Source organism: Phocoena phocoena, chromosome 9 (assembly GCF_963924675.1).
Source record: "Phocoena phocoena chromosome 9, mPhoPho1.1, whole genome shotgun sequence".
Lineage (NCBI taxonomy): Eukaryota > Metazoa > Chordata > Mammalia > Artiodactyla > Phocoenidae > Phocoena > Phocoena phocoena.
In genome coordinates this window covers 17,137,705-17,160,225 of record NC_089227.1, presented here as the reverse complement: position 1 = coordinate 17,160,225, position 22,521 = coordinate 17,137,705, and the positions used below count along the sequence as shown (strand labels likewise).

Genomic DNA, 22,521 nt, shown 5'->3' with positions numbered 1-22,521 from the left:
CAAAATGTCCCTACAAAATACATTTCAGCTCTTATTCCCTAAACACATCCATATTTGCCTCTTTCATTCTTGCTCTTTCAGGACCATGCTTAACACATGGTAGGCATGTAATAAATACTTAGAGAATGAATAATCTCCTAATGTCTGCCATTAAATTTTACCAATCATTCAAGAAGTCAAGATTTGCATACCATCTCTATAAAACCTTTCTTAATCCAACCCTATCAGTGGAACATGACCCTACTTCTCCTTCCTTTGCACTGCTAGAGCACTTTAATTGTACCTCTTTAAAAGCACTTAACAGAGCAGAACGCTGCTAGTGTACTATTTTTAATCCAAAAGATAGGATTAATTCTTTATATCTTTCTATCCCTTGTAGCACCCAGGAGACTGCCTGAGATCAAAGCTCAGCATTATTCACTGCTGGTTTTAACACCCTGCAATATTCAAGTATGAGTAGAATTTAATAAACTGCCCCGAATTACATTAAATAATTTTTGTTATAAGAACCAGAAATAAGGTTTGGCGTACATTTTAAAAACTCCACTAACTTGCAATAAAATTAACTCTAGGATCAGAGCAGCTATAGCCTAGATCATAATTGTCTTCTAGTTTAACTTGAGATGCTTTAGTAAAATCAGATAAGGAAGCGTAAGAAGACTCTAACACTCTTCCTTTCAACAAAAGGGCTAACTTGCAGGCTTCCGTGGTGGTTGAGAGTCCGCCTGCTGATGCAGGGGACACAGGTTCGTGCCCCGGTCCGGGAAGATCCCACATGCCGCGGAGCGGCTGGGCCCATGAGCCATGGCCGCTGAGCCTGTGCGTCCGGAGCCTGTGCTCTGCAACGGGAGAGGCCACAGCAGTGAGAGGCCCGCGTACCGCAAAAAAAAAAAGGGGGCTAACTTGCTCATCTATAATTGAGGGTACTGGGTTCAGAAGATAACTTCCAGAACAAAGATAAGTGAAGTCATGTAGAAAGCAGGGAAAGGGAAAACAGTGACCAGGTTTCACAGTGAGGGCTTCTAGACTTAATGAATACAACCTATCTGCACACGGCAATAGAGAAGCTAAAAAAATCCTTAAAACCTACAGAGCAATATATATGAGTTGGAAACAAGCTCCTAAATTGTTTCTATTAGGACAGTTACAAGTTTTCTACCTCCCCGAGACCAGTCTTTATACAGAGTATGAATACTGAATTAGTATTGCTTAAATTCATGAATATTTACTGTACTACCTGGCTCTGTAGTTAAACAAAACATCACTGAGTTACCAGAATGAAAAAATTTAGTTATAGAAAACCAAGGTTAGATAATAGGAGGATGAAAACAGAATTTTACCTGTGTTCTGCCGCTGGAACAGAATAGCCTGGAACAGGATCTTTCGTTCCATAGTATTTTTTAATTAAAGCAATTCCTGCTACTGTATCTGTTCCTTTGAAGTTAACCAAATGAGCAGATGCTCCTATGCCAGCAGTCTGCAAAATAAACCATAAACCAAAATCCAAAAAAAGAAAAGACCCATACTTGAGGTATAGAGCATAGCCCCCAAAGCAATTATTGTCTTCAGTTATTCTTAAAGAGATATTTAACTATTATCAGAGATAATAGTTTCTTATGACAAAGATCCAGTTTTTCCTAAATATTTAAGGATTCAACTGTTACCTCCTCAAAGAGACCTATTTAATAGCGATCCACCCCCACTTCCCATCACCTCCTTTTCCCTTACTCTGCCTTGGCTTCCCTGTAGCATTATCTGACATCTGCTAATATTTATTTTATCTGTTTATCCATCTGTCCATCCATCCATCCAATACGTAAAGGACAAGGATGTTTACTGAAGGCTGTATTTCAGGTATTTCTAAAATAGGCTAACACATCTTAGGTATTTAATGTATATCTCTGACTGAATCTCTGGAATTTCAAAATGTGGCCTACTTAGAAGCAAGATCAACCCCAGTAACTTCCCAAAAACTTTACAGTGGTAACCATAACCTAACCGACCATCCACATTTTATTAATTGAAGTTCACTTCCGTTTCTTACCTCTTGGGAAGAGACTCCTCTGTAGCCAAAATCATGTAACTTGTACTCCAGACCATCTAAGTTACCAGACGTTTCTAACAAATATTTGGCCAATATTTTCTTCTGCTCTCTAGAATTTGTGGCCACTGTGATTGGATACCAGGACTGAACAAGAATAGTCTGTAGTAATAAAATCAACCACAAACATTAATACATAAAAAATTGGGTTCTTTCTGAGGAAAATCCTAGCTTTCTCTGGAGGTATGTCCTGGACTTCCATACTACTAGAAATACCAATTGGACATTTCAACTGTATGGCAGGACGCCTACCACATGCATTTCAGATACAGTGCCGAGCTCAGCTCTCAAATCCGCAACACAGAGGATAAGCAAACTCGGTCCTCAACAGTAAAGAATGTCAAATTACCTATTTTCCATCCAAAGCTCCAAAGAAGCAAATAATATTTAGAAAGACTATCTGTGATGAAGGACCAATGTATTTTTTTATTTTCAATCTATTGTGGACCAATAGTTTTATAAAATATACTCACACTTGCATGTTGAGGCAATTGCCATCAAAGTTTCTAAACGCTTGTCCTTGATTTCTGTATTTAATGTGGACCTGCATCTGTTCATGCACCAGCACTGGTCCTTGGACTACATCTTAAATAGTCTACATCTAAATAAGTTATTTATTTACTCCTCTAGGTAGTACTGGATCTAATTTTTCCTTGGATCTAACAGGACTACTGGTAGGTTATGTACTTGAGGTATTTTTGTGTAGCACTAGACAATTCTACTCATTGAGCTATGCTTTATGTCCTTGACTTTTATCAAAAGTCATTATAAGAGAGTCACATGAAACATTTCTGCATATGCTATAAACTTGTGAGGTCGCTGTCTACTTTGTAACTCAGTTCCTATTACACAGGTTCCCAAGTGAGGAAATGAAAGAATTGCTGGGTTCCTACTTTCTGCTAAGAACTGTCCCTTGCTTTCCCTTTTTTCCTTGGCTGCCAGGAAACTCCAAAGAAAGTCTGATGCTTAATCACAGCAACTATACAAATTATTATAGCTTAGGAATTCACTCCTCCATTCTAGGATCATAATTTTCTACCTTTTATTTTGTAAACCAGATAGTCTGCTATTACAAGCAGCTTCAAATTTGTTTTAGAAAGAGCTGCTAAGATGACAACAACATCTGTGCTCACTCAAAAAGCTACTTACTTCCTTAAGTTTTACAAAACAATCTTTTGCTGAATACCAGCTAAGTGACGAATAAATAAAATAAGTAAAAACAAACAAACAGATTATTTAACCTTGGACTTCCCAACTCAGTCACCTAAGAAAAACTGCAGCATTGGATTCCTATGATTGATTAACTATGGCTCCAAATTCTTTGCAGCTCCTCCCATCAAGAGATGGAATCTATCTCTTCATCCCTTGATTCCGAGCTGTCCTTTTGATTTGCCTGTGACCAACAGAATGTAGCAGAGGCCATATTTATGACTTCCAAGCTTCTGTTTCAAGAGGTTTTATAGCTTCTACTCTCATTTTCTTAGAACCTCAAGACTGCTGTGTTATAAAGAAGCCTAAGTCATGAAAAGAGGTCCAGCAGTCCCAGTTACCGGAGCTGAGGCCCAGACATGGGAGTGAGGCCATTTCAGACTGTTTTATCCGAGCTGAACCCTCAGCTGAACGCAGACTCATGAGTCCAAGCAAGACCAGCAGAGAACCATCCAGTCAACCACAGAATCATGAGAAATAGCAGTTGTTTTATTTTGGGGTAGTTTGTTACATAACAGTAGAAAACTGACGCAACTCCTAACTTGAACTCTATGACAAATCACCTCTAAGCATTCCGCTCCTGAAATTATTCTTTCGTAATTGCAGTGATTCCACTGCCAGTGCCCATGATTATCCTGCTTCTAATCTTTAGCTTCTCTGACTTACTCTTTATACTGCACTGGTTATCCTTCCAAAGTTAAGAGTTTTATTCAGGTTTTGCCATTCCTTAAAATCCTTTAATGGCTATCTATTGTCCACAGAGGAAGATGGCCAATTCGTGTTGAAATTTGAGGGCTTTTACAAACTTGCCTTGTTTACCATCTAAAGACTTAATCCCTTATGGTATTTTCCACTTTTATGCTATAGTCTCCCTTGGGCTACTTGCCATTCTAAGAATACCTCACCTTTTCCTGTCCCTTATTAAAAGCCTATTTTCCACTTCATGATATCTTAGACAGAATTCCCTATTTTTGCTACCAATGCAGCATTCCTACTTATATTAGTGGTCAGTTGAGAATAAATTGCTCCTCCTCCAAAGGCCCTTAAGTAAGACATAACTTACTCTAATTTCTGTGCCCAGCATTTTTTGGGTATATAACTGTAATCAATACTCATTTGCTGAAGTTAATTCAATCAACTCTCACATTTTTAATTTAACTTAGACTGATATTATCTAGGAGTATGAGAAAGATAGAAAACATAATGTGAAAAACTCTAGTTGAGTTATAAAGGTAGAAGATTGACCTTACCCCTCGAAAAATGCCAGGGAAGGAGAGAAATAACTATGAGACACAGTGATCCTTCACATCACCATTTCCTTTTCATAGTCCAACAAAATCAGCTTAAATTATACTCTTAATAAAATCACTCCCCTTTAAAAAAGATCACTGTAGGTGTAAGCAAGGGAAAAAAAGGCAAGTTAGTTTGGGTTAATTCAAGGTCTAACAAAGTGGCCTTGTTGGAAACTTCTGCAAAACAGCAATTTGCCCACACAAATCAAGATAAAATTTTTAGCTGAAAACTAAGACTAAAGTAAATGAACCTGCAAGTTTTATTTAAGAAGTGTTCATTATAACGTTACTGTCCAGGATAAGGAATCTTAAAGAACAAGAAATGGTGTGGTATAGTCGAAAGGGAACTGGACCTACACTGTTATCTAGCCCGTTCACCTCTCAGGGCTCAATTTCCTCATCTGTGAAATGAGGGCATTTGATCAATGTAATACTTTTAAAGTCTTCTTTCTAACAGCAAAAAGGTATTGTTTTGTTTTTTTGGTTGGAAGAAATGGTTAAGTTTAGCCCAATATGTTCATTCTTCAGCCCCTCACAAGTCTGAGACACCTCTGAAGAACACTTAGGCTCTCTTAAACATGTTTTGAAATCTGATTTGAGGGCTAAGGTTTCTTCTAGCACTGATACTGAAATTGATAAAGCAATTCAATAATTTTAGTGGATTTTAAAATTCAGTGTACAGTGAATCAAAGAATGTTATTAATAACTTTGCACCGGGAATTCCCTGGCGGTCCAATGATTAGGACTCAGCGCTTTCACTGCCCGGGTTCAATCCCTGGTCAAGGAACTAAGATGCAACAAGCTGCGCAGTGTGGCCAAAAAAACCCACAAAAAAACACCACACACACACACACACACACACACACACACACACACACACACACACTTTACACATACTGGCAAAGGGAACTGGAAGGAATACTACTTAGTACTGTTATTTAAAATGTTTTAAATCAAGGATTTCCTGAAGAAAATCTCAAGTTTTTAAATAACAAGTTTGTTGGATTTGGTAACAGATTCCATTTATGAGGTGGTAAACTTGGGCTGGAGATGGATAAGAGGAAGTTGAACCTCCTCTAACCCCACACAGAAACCCATGAAAGAGGCAAAGTGACTCTGAGAAAGCGGCTTCTGGAGACTCGGTATTTAGATTACACACAATTTTTTATAAAACATAGGATCTATCACAAAGGAATTGTTTCAGAACATACATTTTTGTGCCTTAGATAAAAATACCTACCAAGGAATGAAATTATTTAAATAATATACATTAGAATAGGAGGTAAACTCAATAAGCAAATGAAAACAGGGAATTTTTTTTCTTCAAAATCTAACAGTCTCATATTGGATTTTATGTTTAATAATTTTTAAACTAAAAATATTTTTATATTTGCTAACAAACTGCTGCTAAGATGGCCGTATATAAACTTTTCTACTTTACGGTTTTTTTATAGTGAAATACACCAAAATAACGATTATTAAAACAGGTAGTTAAAAAAAAACTTTTTTTAAGGCTAGTGTTTTTCACTTTCTTAAGAGGATAAAGTAAAACATACATGAAAAGCAAGGCAGACTTGGAACTAGTTCTCTGCTGAACATCTGCTTTATGAAACTCCAATTCAACACAGGGGAAGAGTACTTATTGACTAAATCCTCAATCAGAAAACTAAAAAGAAAAAAAAGTGAAGCAAGGTGATTCACAAATGATGATTTTCAAAATAAGATTTATCTGTTTGGGACCTTTTGGCACTGAGCATAAAGGATACACTAGATGATGCGGTTCAGAGCTCTTCTACTCTTTATAATGCCTTCTCCTCAAAATAAAACATCTGCCAGTAAAATAGCATGAGAACTGTTAATAATATGTTTCCTTTTACTCTGAGTTCATGAGTTAATTCAAAGTTTTAAGACATAGCAGTAAACTATTTTAAATCTTTACTTTAGTTAATTGTTCACTGTTTCAGAGCCTGTTAGGCTATTATAAATTGATGGCCCACCCAGAGTCTAAAAAGAAAGTTTTAAATTTCCTGTCGACTTAGCAAAAATGTATTTCAAAAATATTCCTGACCTCTTACTTTTTCTAAACTTTTTCCAGTCTTTATAAATGAACCTCAAATGTATTATTTTATAATAGAACAAATTAGTTTAACCAATACATTAGTAAGACAAAAAGTACCAAGCACTAAGTAAACACCTCTCAGATAGTGGGGTGACATTATTCTACGGTTACTTCCTAGGATATTTCTTCTTATAGATAAAAATCTAAGCTATTGATAATCTAATTAGATTATTAATATCAAAGCGATGAGGGTGTGAAAACATGATTGCTTAAGTTCAGATACCAGGAAAGCAAACAAAGCCCTGTAATATAAACTCACAGCCTACAATGTACTCTCCTTTTGAGATTAGAAATTAAAACCATCAGTGAATCTTGAATATATTTAAATGAGAAATACCAGGTGGTAGAGTCTAGGCCCTAAACTGATTAGGTAAGAATAAAGAAAACAGTTACTAAGAAGCTGAACAAAATTCTTTTAATCTAACTGGAACAGAACAGCCATAAAATGTCTTAAGTTACTAAAAATACACCTGTGCTGTTTTTGTAATCTTTCCCTATGATGGTATATGTTTAGGATTGCAACAAATAAGATGGAGGCCAACTGAGCTTTAACAGTAATAATTTTTTACAATTTGATTTTAAGATCTCAGAAGACTAGATTTTACTGGAAGGAAACTTAAAGATTATTTAGTCCAACTGTCATTTTATAGGTGAGGAAATTGAGGCCTGGAAAGGTTTAGTAAATTTTAGGAGGTTACATAACTTTATTGGTAGCATTTTTTAAACTAGAATCCCAGTTGAATGGTTTTTACATCTACAATTAATGTTAAGTAAAAGTGAAAAGCAAAGCAAAACAAAACAATTCACCTCAATCCAATTTGTAAGCCAGTAACACTCTGGATCTGTGTTTTCCACTGTGAAGAGAACATTTCCTCTGGGAATGACAGAGCCCTCAGGAACAGCTTTTACTTCTATTGGAAGATGCCCATCATATTTCTGGTAAGAGACAATAATGAAATTATTAATTCAACAGGTGGTATGCCATTACCTGTTTAAATAAGGTTCTTTATATTTTACAGAAGCTAAACTTACTGTCATAGAAATTGCAATTGCAGATCTTATTATATTGCTAGTAATCTGGTCAGAATATCCTTATCCTCCTGAAATAAAATTAGCTAAAATGATTAACAGTTTAGTACTAGCATTAATTTTTAAATTTTACGCTATAAAAGTACTTCTGCTAAGAAAATTTGTCATTTGAAGAGAATTTCAAACTGATTTCGAAACAAAAAAGTTGTTTTCCTATGCTTTCCAAAAAAAAGAGTTTATTCTAACATATTCTAAGAGGACTATCTTTCTTCTAAGTAGGTCATTTTCATAAAAGAAAGGCTAAAGACTGAAAGATAAAATAATGGACTGCTATTAGAGAGCACAACAAAATGAACAAAGAAAAAAGAAAAAGAGAGCACTCCTTGCCAGTAGAAGAATCTTAAATAGGTTTTCTCTATACTGGTAGTAGACCTGATACCATTTTGGTAGTAGACAGACCAATCATAAGTATACTTTCTAGAGCTTTGGCAGTCAATATCCAAGCGCAACAATTCTCTCCCAAATTAGGCTGAGGATATAGTGGCTACATGGTATGTTACTAGATATTTAATTATGCCTCCCCCTTTTTCAAGTTAAAAGCTGTGGCTAACTTTTGGCTAGTAAGGTTTATTTATGTGATTTGGGACAAGGTAACTAGATTAAAAAAAAATCATGTTAAAGCAGAAAGAATAATGCCTTAAAATCCTAGCTTGGATGCAAAAGCAGGTAGGAAACTGTGGGCAAGTCATTTAGAATCGCAAGGTCTCAGACTCCATGCTTGTAAAAGGGGTTACACAAGATTATCTCTAGGGAATCTATGAATCCCTAAGATTCTCTGAATATAAAATAAAAAGGCTTACCACCCTGACCACTGAGAATTCTATTACTAAGCACAGCACTTAACTTACCTATAACTATAATCCTCACAACAAACCAAATGGGTTAAGTGTCAACCAAATGAGTTAGCCAACATAATCAAAATATGTTAGCCAACATATTTTACTGACCTTACTCAAGATATGGGAAAACTAGCAGCATGCTTACTCAACTTCTTCAAAGACCAGTAATTACCAAACAGTAAAATTCAATATTACGATACAGGCAGGAAAGTTAAAGTATTTCTAATTACTTTGTGTTTGATAGTTTACAATGAAAAAGACATTCATTTTAAAGATAATGAACACTTAACATAGCAAGATGCCAATAGATCCCATTCCCAACCTATCTCTGTAACAGAGAAAACCACCAGGGGACATTCAACACTTATGACTCAATTCCCATGTCTTTGGATGCCCAAAAGTTTAAGCAAGGAATCCAAACATGTTAGGTAGGAATATTACAGTACAATAAAGAATGAAAATTAACTTCATAGATTTGCACCAAACCATTCTTCTAACTATTCAGTAAGGGAAATGTCCTAGAAGTATTGCATAGTGACAGACTCACAGCATCTATTTTCTTAGATCATGTACAGTACAGAAAATAGGCTTAAATTTTCAAGTTGCCAAATAATCATGCTCTTTCTTAATTATAATGTATTTTCAAAGAAAGGATTAAATTACCTTTCTGAAAAATGTTATTTAAATTATAATACATATTACAACAAATTACTTAGATATGCTATAGATTTTAGATACTAATGATGTGTTACCAGGAAAAAAAAAATTAAACATTAACTTTTCACAAGAATGTCTAAATAGCCATTATATTTATAGGGTCACAGACAGAAAAGAGTTATAATTACAGTTGACCCTAGTACAATGCTTGTGTTAGAGGCACCCACCCTCCTCTGCACAGTCAAAAATCCATGTATAACTTATGGTCAGCCCTCTGTAACTGTGGTTCCTCTGCATCTGTGATTTTTGCCTCTGCGGATTCAACCAACTGCAGATTGTGTAGTACTGCAGTATCTACTACTGAAAAAACTCCACATGTACATGGACCCATGCAATTCAAACCTGTGTTGTCCAAGGTTTGAATACCTGTGTTGTGTACAGTCTAATCTTCTATTCAAATTCCATGGCAAGAAATTCTGAACTAAAAGCAAAACCAAAATACATAGGTCGAAACATGAAACCATTTTTTACCTCAAGAATGTAGTTCCATCCCTTTTCATTAAAGACATCGTCTTGGAAATGCTCTTTGTACACCTCTTTGGCTTCCTGGATCTTCTCTTTGGTCACTACTTTACCTAAAAAAAATAAACATCTCCTGTTTACATTTCTAAAGGCATGCTGTGAGTTGCTGAGTTGTTAGGATTAATGTTTCTAGCTACTTCGCCCATTCTGTGGATTAAAAAAACAAGAACTGAGGTTAAATGATTCACCCAGAGTCAACTGCAGAGTCAGAAAAGGAATTTGCACTTCTAACCACTCGCTCTAAGCATAAATGTTAATTTCTTATTTGAAAAGCAAATTTGCAATAGAAGAGATTATTACATGTATAGTATTTTAAAAAAATCACAGTAATAAATTAACTTGGGAGATTTAAAAAAAAATCTCTATTAATTTATACAGTCTTCAGATTTGAGAGTAAGCTTTTGATAGTTGGCTTTCCAGGTGAATCTGCTCACTTTATTCATAAAGGATGTCTTTGGGGCTGATAATCCAATAATTTTTACAATGCCTAAGTTTTTGCCCCCCAAATATACTTTTAGCTAACTTTATCTGTAAAATGAAGATAATAGTACAGTACCTACTTTTAGAGTGGTTGTGAGGACGAAATGAGTTAAGACATCTGAATTAAAGCACTTAGAATAATGCTGGCCTATAACACACAATATACTTTAGCTGTAATTAATAACATTTTATAAAGTTTTTAAGCTGTAGAAAATTGAAGTGTGACATTAGTCTTTGGTAACTTTCTCCAAATAAGATCGCTAGTAAACTCATTTAAAATATCTTGGGTAATCTTGTTGCAATGAAGTGCTTTGGATATCCAAGTAGGTTTTCAATAGTATAACATATCTGAACTATCTGATCTTAAAATTGCCAAGGTTATAGAAAAACGTCATTATCTGCATAAAACTCAAGTTATTCTGTATTCAATTCTGAGATTACTTTTATGTGAAAAGGTTAGAAATGAAATTTTCCAAAATGTATAAAAAACTTGGGCATTGTTTCCTCCCCCCCAAATACCATTACAAAATAAGACTAGAAATGGACTTTCAAATAAGAAAGCACAGAAATTATTTCAGGGATTTTTTTCTTCTTTAAAATGCATTTGAGGGACTTCTCTAGTGGTCCAGTGGTTAAGACTCTGCCTTCCAATGCAGGACGCAAGGGTTTGATCCCTGGTCTGGGAACTAAGATCCCACATGCCGTGGGGTGTGGCCAAAAACTTAAAAAAAAAAATGCATTTGAGACTAAATCCACCGTTACAGGTAGTTTTGAAAAATAGGCCTTTAAGGTAAAACTGACTAGCAAAACATATTCTAATTATAATTGCTACCACAATTCAAAATGAGTTCCCAGGTCAGTAAGAAATCCTTTATTTTGAATTAATGACTAAAGTCTATTAACAAACCAGATTAGCCTCAGAAAATTATTCACTTTTCTAAATTTATTCCCAATCTTACTAGTTTCAGAAAATCTTTGTCATATTTAGAACATCAAGCACATATGTCAAATTATAAAATTTAATGCTTTCAAATTAACAGATTTCTAAAAATTCCAAAACAACCCCTAAAATAGTTAGGGTAATTAAATAAATATCAAACTAGGATTTCCCTGGTGGCGCAGTGGTTAAGAACCCGCCTGCCAAGGCAGGGGACACGGGTTCAAGCCCTGGACCAGGAAGATCCCACATGCCGCGGAGCAACGAAGCCCGCGCGCCACAACTACTGAGCCCGTGCTCTAGAGCCCGTGCGCCACAACTACTGAAGCCCGTGTGCCTAGAGCCCGTGCTCCACAACAAGAGAAGTCACCGCAATGAGAAGCCCGTGCACCGCAACAAAGAGTAGCCCCCACTCGCCACGACTAGAGAAAGCCCGCGTGCAGCAATGAAGACCTGATGCAGCCAAAAATAAATTAAAAAAAAAAAAATCAAAATTAGACTATTCAAAAAGGTACTTAAAATAATACAACAATATAAGAGGAAAACTATGATGAGGTATATAAAAGCAGTGTTTTAAACATATTAGGAAAAACAATACCTTTTAAGTACTTATTAAGAATGTACTGCAACCCATAAAATACTGTTTCCTCATATTTCACCTTCCTTATTTTGGAGTTTTCTGTCTTCTTTTCACGGCATTCAAAGTAGGAATAAACTTTGCTTGTATTGGGTGGGTACTGTTTATAGTGAGTAACCTATATGAAAGAGAAAATACCTGAATTAGAAAATACCAGAAGAATAGAATGTAAATTATGATAAAAAGAGCTTGAAATTATTTAAAACCAGAGAAACTATACTTATTTGCTATTGATCAGCTTCTTCTCCTGGCTATAAGGAATAAAAAGTAAGTATCATGCTTATTAAGATACTTTTAATAGTTCAGTATCTTAAATTCAAAACCGCAGGAGAGTATTAAATTTTATAAACAAACGGACTGAACTGAAGGAAGTACAAGGCCTCTAAACTGGACACTTGGAAAAAAAATACCAAGAAAGATCTCATTTACTCTTGGGGAACAGCCTTCATTCGGGAAAGAAAAGCAGCTGCCTGGGGGACAAACACATGATATAAAAGAATGAACTGAAAGCAGAATTTGGTACTGTTACTATTTAAGTGTGGAACTCTTGACAAGTCAATAGTCAACGACTTCTCACGACTCTGCTTCATCTGTATAGTGAGGTACTGAAAATGACCCCTTCTAGTCTTCATAATGACACTGTGAAAACCTGGATGAAAGCAATAGCAGCAGCAGTGGAAAAAATATCCTGTTTTGTAATCTTTCTTTTTCTCAAATTACCTCTGAATTGCGAAATAAATGCCTATCCAATGCAACATCAAATCCCTATGAATTTAAAGATACGAAGAGGCATTATCACAACTTTCTTTTCCATGAATCTGGGTAAGAGCCACTGTTGAAAATTTTTCTATTTTTGTTTTAAGAGAAAAAAAAAGTGTTCATTATAATTTGAATTTTATTATATTTTAATACGGTTACAACATTTTACCAATAAAGAATAACTGGAAGAATAGTGTGTATTTTCCCATTTGAAAGAAGAGGAATAATAATGCCTTAAAGCTTAAGGATAGGGTGGTGAGTCAGGGTAATGGTGGAATAAATCTTTGCAGACCAAGTTTCATGGATGACCACTGTGAACATAAACCATTTTTTCTGTTCAGCTCTGATCTCAAGTTTAGGAAAACTAATGTGTTCCTTGTTTGGCTGCACAATCTCAATCCTAGTAAAACTTGGTCTTAACCTAAAGAAACTCTGTGGCTTTGCACAAAAATTCTAAAACGAATACAGAGAGAGAGAAAAAAAGTCACAAGTTTTTAAAATATGTTTCCTTTCTAATAGAAGCAAGTTGCAACTCTATAAAAATAGCACCCTGATGCAGCTCATAGGTAATCTTGGAGGTGAATCTTTATGTTAATATGTGGTTTGATTGCCTAAGTCAGGTAAGAGAGCTGGAACTTTCTGTTTTGATCAGGTACACATATCTATATACTACAAGGTATACGGAGGCCTCATCAAAACCTACAAGTATATGTCAGTTTTTTAAAAGTCAGAACCCAGGGACTGATACCAGTGTAAGTTTAAGATTTAAGAAGTAGCTAAGTGAAATAGCTAATACAGAATCCAGAGCACTTAAGTCCACTAGCCGATTCACTAAAATGCAAAAACATGTATACATATGAACGATACCATAGTAATAAATGACTACTACTTTAACTACTTCAGAAACTGATTAGAAAAAGATATCACCACTTGAAAATGTACCCAAGATGTATATAAAAACGAAAATGTCCAGTTTACAATCTAAATAACTCCAATTCCCTTAGTGGGAATAAGCAGTGAGGTGGAAGAAAAGTCAACCACGATGAAGTAAAATTTGAATAAAGTCAGATTCATAGCTGTGTCTCAACAGTTACGTCTGACCTTCTTTACAGTTCAGATACTTAATGGTGCATCTTTATAAATTTACTTTTCCTGTATCAGATTTAAAAATATGAGAAGGCAAATGAATTATTTTCATCCTCTGAGTAGACCAAGCAGCCAAAAGCTGAATGGAAACTGTCCCTAAGCCATTTAACTCCATCTTGGTCTAAAAGTATATTGAAAATTTTCCATCATACAAATACAGTTCCTGTTCAGGACAATAATTAAATATGTTTATAATTTTAAAGCTTCAGTTGTATTCTTTAATTATGGTACTTAAAACCCTTGCATAAATATTCAGAATGCCTCTCTGAAAACAAACGTTATTAAAAAGACAAAACTGTCTAGGCTTAATTAGAAATGAAGTATGACTTCTAAAATCTTCTTTGGAGAAACTTAAGAAAACTGTTTCAGAATCTAGCTAAAGAATCTAAGTCGGGTAAGGCAAACTCTCCGTCAATTAACTATGAAACATAATTTACTATCAACCACCTACTCACACCCAGTATGTTTAAAGAGGAATAAAATAGTATTATTCAAATCTATTTATATTAGCATATACACATTGTTTTAATGGGAAAAAAATTTAAACAGAGCTTCTCAGTAAATATTTTCTAAGAATATAGCCAATAGATAATTTTAGTTTTGCTAGGTTTACTGTCCTCTTCATTTTACTTTCTGCTAAACTTATCACCCTGAGTCCCCTGGAACTTTCACCAGAAAATGAGATGATATAGCAGAAATACAAATCAATAAATTGTTATTTTATAAATAGCTCCTGCATTCACAAATATATAGTCTGTACCAACTGTGTATCAGGCCCTGCTTCAGATGCTGAGGATGGGGAAGTAAAACAGACCGACTAGTCCTTCCTCCCATAGGGCTAGTGAGGGCTGAGAGATCATAAACAAAATAATTTGAGCTAGATGGATGCTATGAAAAATTAAAAGAAAATGATGGACTAGAAGGGGCCTGGGAGACTAAAGAGGAGGCCAAGAAGACTTCTCTGAGATAGTAACATGTGAACAAGATTTAATGACGAGGAAATAGGAAATATCTTGACTTCAGGGACGGAATAGAATGAAGACCACTGTGGTTGGTGCTTAGAGAATGGGGAGGAGGCACATGGTAAGGTCAGAGAGAGAGAGATGCACAGACAACAAGATCACGTAAGGCTCACAGGCTACCAAGGAGCCTGAATTTTACCTGAAGTGCCGTGGGAAGCCATTAGCATGCTTTAAGCTGGGGTGAATATGATCTGATTCACATCTGACAAGGATCAGCTTGGCAGAGATGGAGAATGGATTATGGGGTGACCAGAGTGGACACAGAGCATTAAGAGGCTACTTACTGCCAAAGACTAGGTTAGGTGAGAGACTGGCTCAGTATCTTTGGAGAAGTAGGCTGATAGATTAGGTTTGGAAATAAAGAGGGGAAGGAATTAAGGATGTCTCCTAGATTTTTGGCTTGAGCAACTGAGTGAATAATGGTGCCATTTACTGAGATGGGGAAAGCCATGGAAGGACTGGGTAGGGAAATCAAGAGCTTAGTTTTAAATATGTTAAGTAAACACTAACAAAAAGTTTCATAATATTCAAAATTAAAGTGACCTGCCAAAAGGGAGCCCTTAAATCATGTTGTTTTCAGCATTGCTTTGACTTACATCACTAGAGAAAATAGTTGTACAATAAATTTAAAATTACTTATAAGATGAAGAGAAAAAAAACCAAACATTACCCCCCAAAATGTTTCCTCAAGTGGCATAGCCTTCCTGCAACTAACAGAGCACTGCCAGTACTTAAATATATGTGTGGTAAAGAACAGAGGCACACAGGAAAATGTAGCTCTTCTAATAAAACTTAGTTTCGCAGTTAGTTATGTGGTTGATTTACTTCATGAAAAAATAAGCTTCTAAAAACTGCAATCCCAGATATCCCTGTATAACGGTTCAAGAGAGGTATGAGAAATATTTAAGTTGCATAGAATCTTTCTGTGACAGCGAAGTATAATTTTCTCCTGAGCTTCTCTAGATTTCCCATATGGGTGACGTGATATATTTCCAAGAGCTTTCCTCCCACAATGGGATCAGACGACCAAAGGCAACTACTACTAACCACCTTTTACAGTTAATCACTAAGAAATAATCACAAGCCAACATTTTAACAGCACCATGTGTACGGAAGAGCACGTGGAATCAGACTCAAAGTCACAAACTAAGCTATGTTACCTATGTAATATCTAAGGGCACTCATAAGAGGCACTTACATTGGCTAAGACTCTCTGCCTCTTCAAAGGTGATGTGCCAGAAACAGCAAAAATCGTAACTGATTCTTTCTTCTTTTCAATATTATTCAAGATTTGTCAAGCCCTGGACTTCTGCTGCCCCAGAAAATAATTCATTGCTATTTGGCTTTTGAGGTAATAACTTCAAAATACAACTTAAGGATTTTTGGATTACATTATTTTGGTGAAGGTGATAAATTGTAAAACCAGCCATTGTCATTATGCTGCCTCTTTCCTTAAATCGGGCAGAGTTCCTGGCAACTTGTACCTTTTTTTGCCGCACCTTTAAGAGAGATTTCATAAACTGACAAAAAGGATACCAGTTTCTGGTATTTTTGTTTTGCAAGATACTCTACAATCATTACTGACCTAATCCAACCTTCCTAGGAGGCATGTTCATGATTTACATGCAGGATTTTATTTCTGTTGCCTGGGTTTTTCCTATAATTTATAATATAAAACTTACTGGAAAAACTCTATCCTAAGAATGAACAGGTACTCTCTGACATACAAACTGCAGCAGGACCACGTGTCTCACAAGGCTTAGGCTGCTGCTGTGACCATACTTAAGTGCCTGTTCAGAAGCTGTGAAAGAGAAGCAACTATGAAAAATAGGAACAGCTCAGAGGAAGACATTGCGTAGCTAAAAGTCCAAGGCAGGACTAACTTGCCCGTAAGATTCTCATCTATCCCCAAATCTTTTCCTCCAAAAAGCCCCAAATTAAGATTTGTTATTCCACTACTAATGAGGAAGCAAGCTCTTTTTTAAAAAAAGCTAACTTGGGTGCTTAATCATCGTACATGAATTATACAGCCTCTTATAACTTTTCTAAAATCAACTTTCACCCATCTTAGATTGTAAGGGACATCTTTCGTATTTTATAATATGTAGTAGGTCTCCAATATTTATTAAATTAATGCATGAAAATGTGCTGAGTTCTAGATAACCATTTTTAAATGACCTTTTGAGAAGCAACCCACACTGGACAGCACATTTCATAACTAACATGTGATGTGGTTTAAACTGTAAATTGCTTAGGGATTACTTTCTTGTGCTATACATTATTTTTTCCAACTAGGGCTCAATTGACAACATCATCCATTTTAATCTGCTAACAGGTAAAATGTTCGGAAATGTTAAAATGATTCTCTGCTGTAGTTTGTTACAAACATTATCTACATAGAAGGGGAAGGAAGAATAGAACAGAAATGAATCTTTTAATGATCCGGTTATTCAGAAACTGATCAATGGCTGTCCCAGAAATAACTGAAAAAAACGACCTGTCTCTTTCACAAAAAAACGTTCCAAATGCTTTTTAAGCACTGCAATGGCTAAGGCCAGCCCAAACGCACCTTTCTCTAGCGGGCTTAGCACAATGTAAATATAACACAGTAGATAATTTTACTTTAAACCATTTTGAAAACATAAATGGTTAACACTTAAGATTAAGTGTCCTTTTCATTTGTAACAAGAACCCAGGATAAAAATAGAAGAAACAACCACATTCACCTATTTCCTTAGTTCATCAATATGTACAATAAAGTATGAGATTACAGAAATGAGTATGTACCTTAAATGCCTCTCCTTTGGCCCAAATTGTCCTGATCCCTCTGGAAAGGATACAAGTGAAAACAAAATTCCCACATGTTGTCATGCGCTTGGACACTATCCCATCTACTTGCAAAACACCTTTCTCTAGTGCCTAGACAGCCAATTATCCTTGCTTCAGTTCTAGAAAAAATAAATCAACAATATCCTGCTCTCTTCCACCAATACATCTAAAGCTGTTAGCTCCCTACTTTAACTGGCCAACAGTATGCAAGTACTGATAAGGATATGCATGTAACATTCTCATGTAATTTCCTAATAAGAGTGTAATTTCACTACTTCTAGACTCAAGATTACCATTTCTGTCTCCTCGTCATCCAAGAAGATTAAAAGCCGAAAATGCTAAAGAGGCTATAAGGACCACTAAAAGTGTAAGGAAAATGAAACTTAAAGGACTAAACTGTGAGTGTGCAATACACTACGTATGTTACTGTACTGCTGTAAACCACTGGTATAAAACATAGCATCCTGACTGAATCCTCTTGAGGGTTTTTTGTGGGGAAGGGAGGGAAATGAAATATCTTACGAAGGTGATAATCTTCTTAAAAGGTTTTATATTCGAAATGGGATAAAATACACCAGTCTGACCTGAAAGTGTACAGGAATAAACTTTATTAAATAGATGCAAATTCTGATAGTGTTGTTAAGTATGCCTCGCTAGCAGATTAGAAAACTTTAAGGTAACTACTCTTACCTTTCATCCCAGGAAATTGATGTTAAAGCAATTTACATTCCTTATATATAATGGCTAGAGGAACTACAAACGAAAGAAGCTTGCACACTGTTTTGTAATGTTTAAACCATTTTGAAAATATAAATGGTTAACACTTACGTGTCCTTTTCATTTATAACAAGAACCCGGGATAAAAACAGAAGAAACAACCACATTTACCTATTTCCTTAGTTCATCATTATGTATAATAAAGTATGAGATTACAGAAATGAATATCTATTTATTTAAATTTATTTATTGTATTTATTTATTTTTGGCTGTGTTGGGCCTTCGTTGCGGTGCGCGGGCTTCTTATTGCGGTGGCTTCTCTTGCTGCAGAGCATGGGCTCCAGGCGCACGGGCTTCAGCCGCTATGGCTCGTGGGCTCTAGAGTGCAGACCCAGTAGTTGTGGCCCATGGGATTAGTTGCTCCGCTGCACGTGGGATCTTCCCAGACCAGGGCTCAAACCCATGTCCCCTGCATTGGCAGGCGGATTCTTAACCACTGTGCCACCAGGGAAGCCCTGAATATATACTTTAAACGTCTGTTTTGTTTTTTTTAAAAGTTGGACCAATCAACCTCCGTTTACATTTCCCATTTTCAATAAAATAAGTTACTACATTAAAAAATCTGAAAATTATTTTAAAGATTTAGTTAAGGATAAAGTTCTAGAAAACTATGCATGAGACCATTCTAAAATCACTATTAAAAATACTCAAAACACTATAATTGAACTAAGAGACCACAAGAGGAGCACAAGTAAAAATACCCTTGATAGCGCTATGATATCCTTGCAATTGTGTAGATTTCCACTTTAAAATTCCATTTAAAAGACCACTTGTTAAAGAAACTTGGTTCTACTTTAAATAATAACCCACCTAAATTATCATAAGTAGAATCTTAAACCAGCTGGGAAGGAAAGTTCAACAGAGAACTTAAGTAAAATGGGATTCTCCAAAATGCTTTATTGGAATATTTAAGAAAAAACAAAAAGCAACAAAAACCACAACAAAACCCCAAATCTGAAAACATTATGCTTTAATCACTACATTCCAAACTACCATGCTGCTCAAGTAAAAACGAAAATTTATTCTGCGAAAGTGGAGTTTCCGGTCTGACATGTCATCTTCTAGGTGTCCTGGCTAACAAAGCTTGTTAGCAAAGTATAATCCAGTTTATTTCATATAATTTGGAAACTAGGGGAAAGGATATTTGCCGGATTTCTCTTTAATCACTCTTCCCTTTACTAATGTGTGTGAGTTTCAAATAAAATTAACGGGTCAGCTATACATGCAAGCGTCCAATAGCCATAGTAAGAGAATGTTGTGTCGCTTCTCTCTCAACAAGTTCTCCAAGGTTAACTACAGTTCCTTTAACACCTCGTGTTTCACTTTCCTTTTCACAGAAACCTCACAGTGGTCCTAACGGAATATGGGCAGATCGGCCTTTCCAAGAAGAGGTACGGAGCGTGAGTGATCACCAGGAGCAAGGGAGTATGAAACGGAGCCCAGTGGAATGGGACGGGGGATCCAGCCGGGCCACAGGCACAGGAACGTGGCTGGCTGCTCTGGCACCCCTAGAACTTCGCCCACCCGTTCCTCGGGAAGGGGCGTACCTGCCGGCTAAGGCGTGAGCGCGCTCGACTCAGCTCCGCGGGGGAAACCCCACTTCTCAAACCCGGCTCAGTCTTTCCACCGTGGAACCCCAGGGGCCGTTACCTAACTGACCCGCTCCTCGGGCGAACCCTCGCTCAGCCCGGCCCGGGGCCAAAAGGCCGTGCTCCTGCGGAAGGCGTGAGCTCGGTCGGTGACGCCCCAGCCACCCCGGCCGCCGGCCCGCTGAGCCGAGCTGAGCCGCCCCGAACCCCGGGCAGCAGGCGCGCGGCACCAGCTCGGGCCCGCCTCAGCCCCTCGCCGCGCCCCCCCCAACCACGCACCCCCAGGCCCCGCCTCCTGCCGTCTATCCCTCCATCCCTCCTCCATCCGCCTCCTCCCCACTGCGGCGCCAGCCTCACCTGCCCCTAGTCGCCGCCGCCGCCACCGCTACCGCGCCTTCCCTCGGGGCCGCCTCGCGCCACGACCCCAGCCCGGCCGACCCTGCCCCGCAGCCTCGCGCTGGTCCCCGACGCGCCCTCTCTTCCTCCGTCACCTGCCCCTGCCCCGAGCTTCTACCTTGTACGAGTCGGTGGCCAGGAGGATGTTGAACTCGGCTTCTGCCGCAGCATTCATCTCGGGCCGGAGTGTAGGGGCCGCGCGCCGCGGGCTGCCCGGTGCGGCTGCGAGGAAGGAGAAAAATGGGCTTCACCGCGCTCCGTTGCTTAAGTCACCGCTCTGTCGGAGAGGGAGGGTGAGAGGAGGGGAAAACGGAGCCGGGAGGAGGGACCAGAGGAGGGCAGGCCTGGGAGCCGTGACGCGGCGGGGGAGGCGGCGCGCGCGCTCGCAGTCTAGGGACTCCGGCGGCCTCCTCACCCCGACTCCCCGCCCCCGCCCCATCGCCCTGGCGGGGACGCGAGGGGCGGGGCGCGGCCGCGCGTGCGCAGCGCGCAGGGGGCGGGGCGGGTAGGACGTGAGGCACGCTCCCTCCTCGGAGACGCCCATCCCGGGAAGCCTGAGGCTGCGAGGCCGCCCCGGCCCTTGACCCGGGCGCCGGCTTGGCTTTCGTTTCCCTGCCCGGCGCAGTGGGGCGGGGCCGGGAGGGGGCGTTCCCAGCCTCGCCACCTCTGCGATTAGCCGGTTCGCCCGCCCCGCTGGCACCTTCCTATCCTACCCAGTCCTGGCCCGTTTTCTGAGTCCTCTTGAAGTCACGCCACCCGGCTAGGGGCCAAGGAGCCTCCCTCTGCCCGTCTCTCCGTCCCCCTCGCGCACGTACTCACCTTTGTCTCTGGCTCGGATTAAGGATCGAGCCTTTTGCCTCCATCCCTCGTGTCCCTCCTGGTCCTCCTAACCCTCGCTTTAAAATCTGAAGAGCGGCGGTGAGGAATAGGTCTGGGGGTCCCCTTTAATCTGAAGCATCGACTCCGCTTTCCTCCGGCTCTATGGCTGAGCTCTTGATCCTTTGAGGATGTTTAGACTTTCCCCGAGAAAATAGACTGCGCCCAAAGTCGGGGGTTGAATTCAATCCTCACAGATAATCAAAGGACAAGACCTAGTTGAATCTAATATTGCCGAGAAGTAAACGGCAACGAGCCAAGTCTTTGACAGGGTGTGAGACTGACTTTTGTCATCGTTGTAATCGCTCAATCTTGGGAAACGGGTTGGCAACCTGGAAATAAAAAAGCGAGTGAAACGACGTCGGATGACTTCAGCCAAATGCGGACCATCTATTTGCGCAGTTCTCATACGTGGTTGCCTTTTTGCGTAAAACTAAGATTCCCTTTGTCCCCATGATCAATAGCTGCTTTTTTTTTTTTTTTTTTAAGATTTAGGTTTTACAAGATACAAGTAGCTGGGAAAAAGCGATTTAATGAAAACCAGTACGGGAACTTTACAGATTGTCATTCAAATTAGTGAAAGTCTCATTTTATGGGGGTGGGGGGTCGGGGTGGAGGCTGTGAATTGAGAGTTTCATTGCCCGAAAACGGACACCGCTTCAATTAAAAGCAACTTCAGTCCAGACAATGTCACAGAGTCAGTACAGATTCCTGACAAATGCCTCCATCTATAGGTAGATGCAGTACAAGCAAAGATCACAGAAGTAGTGAGATATCCCTAGGCACTCACCAAGGTAGTGAGATATCCCTAGGCACTCACCAAGGTAGTGAGATATCCCCTAGGCACTCACCAAGGTAGTGAAAAATGCTAATGCATGTAGAATTATTTTCAACAACAAGGTTTAAGACAAAAGAGGCTTTTTTGGTTGACCTTACGTGTGTTTACTAGGGGAAATTACTTTTAAAACTATTTAAATAATTAAAATATAAAAAATTTTATTAGGGGAGATTCTGTTATATTAGTTTAAGCAGTGCCATTCAAAGAAAAATAATCCTTTTTGCTCCTCTTAATTTGGAGCTTTTTTTCCTTCATTCATTTAAAATTTCTATAACCTACTTTACTTAAATGATAAATGCTTTTCGCTTAGCTTCCTGGAATCCATGTATGTATATAACTGACTATTG

General features: G+C 38.3%; 1 protein-coding gene across 1 annotated transcript in view; it reads right to left on the bottom strand.

Annotated features, from left to right (window-relative positions):
- NAMPT (nicotinamide phosphoribosyltransferase) overlaps window positions 1-20,946 on the bottom strand; it is a 37,217-nt gene extending 16,271 nt beyond the window's left edge. The window contains exons 1-6 of the mRNA XM_065883389.1: window positions 20,579-20,946; window positions 11,904-12,060; window positions 9,838-9,941; window positions 7,529-7,657; window positions 2,045-2,203; window positions 1,341-1,477 (exon numbers count right to left, since the gene is read on the bottom strand). Coding sequence (XP_065739461.1) covers window positions 1,341-1,477; window positions 2,045-2,203; window positions 7,529-7,657; window positions 9,838-9,941; window positions 11,904-12,060; window positions 20,579-20,635 — 743 coding nt within the window. The 5' untranslated portion in view covers window positions 20,636-20,946. The remainder of the gene's footprint in view (window positions 1-1,340; window positions 1,478-2,044; window positions 2,204-7,528; window positions 7,658-9,837; window positions 9,942-11,903; window positions 12,061-20,578) is intronic.
- Window positions 20,947-22,521: the final 1,575 nt, after the last annotated feature.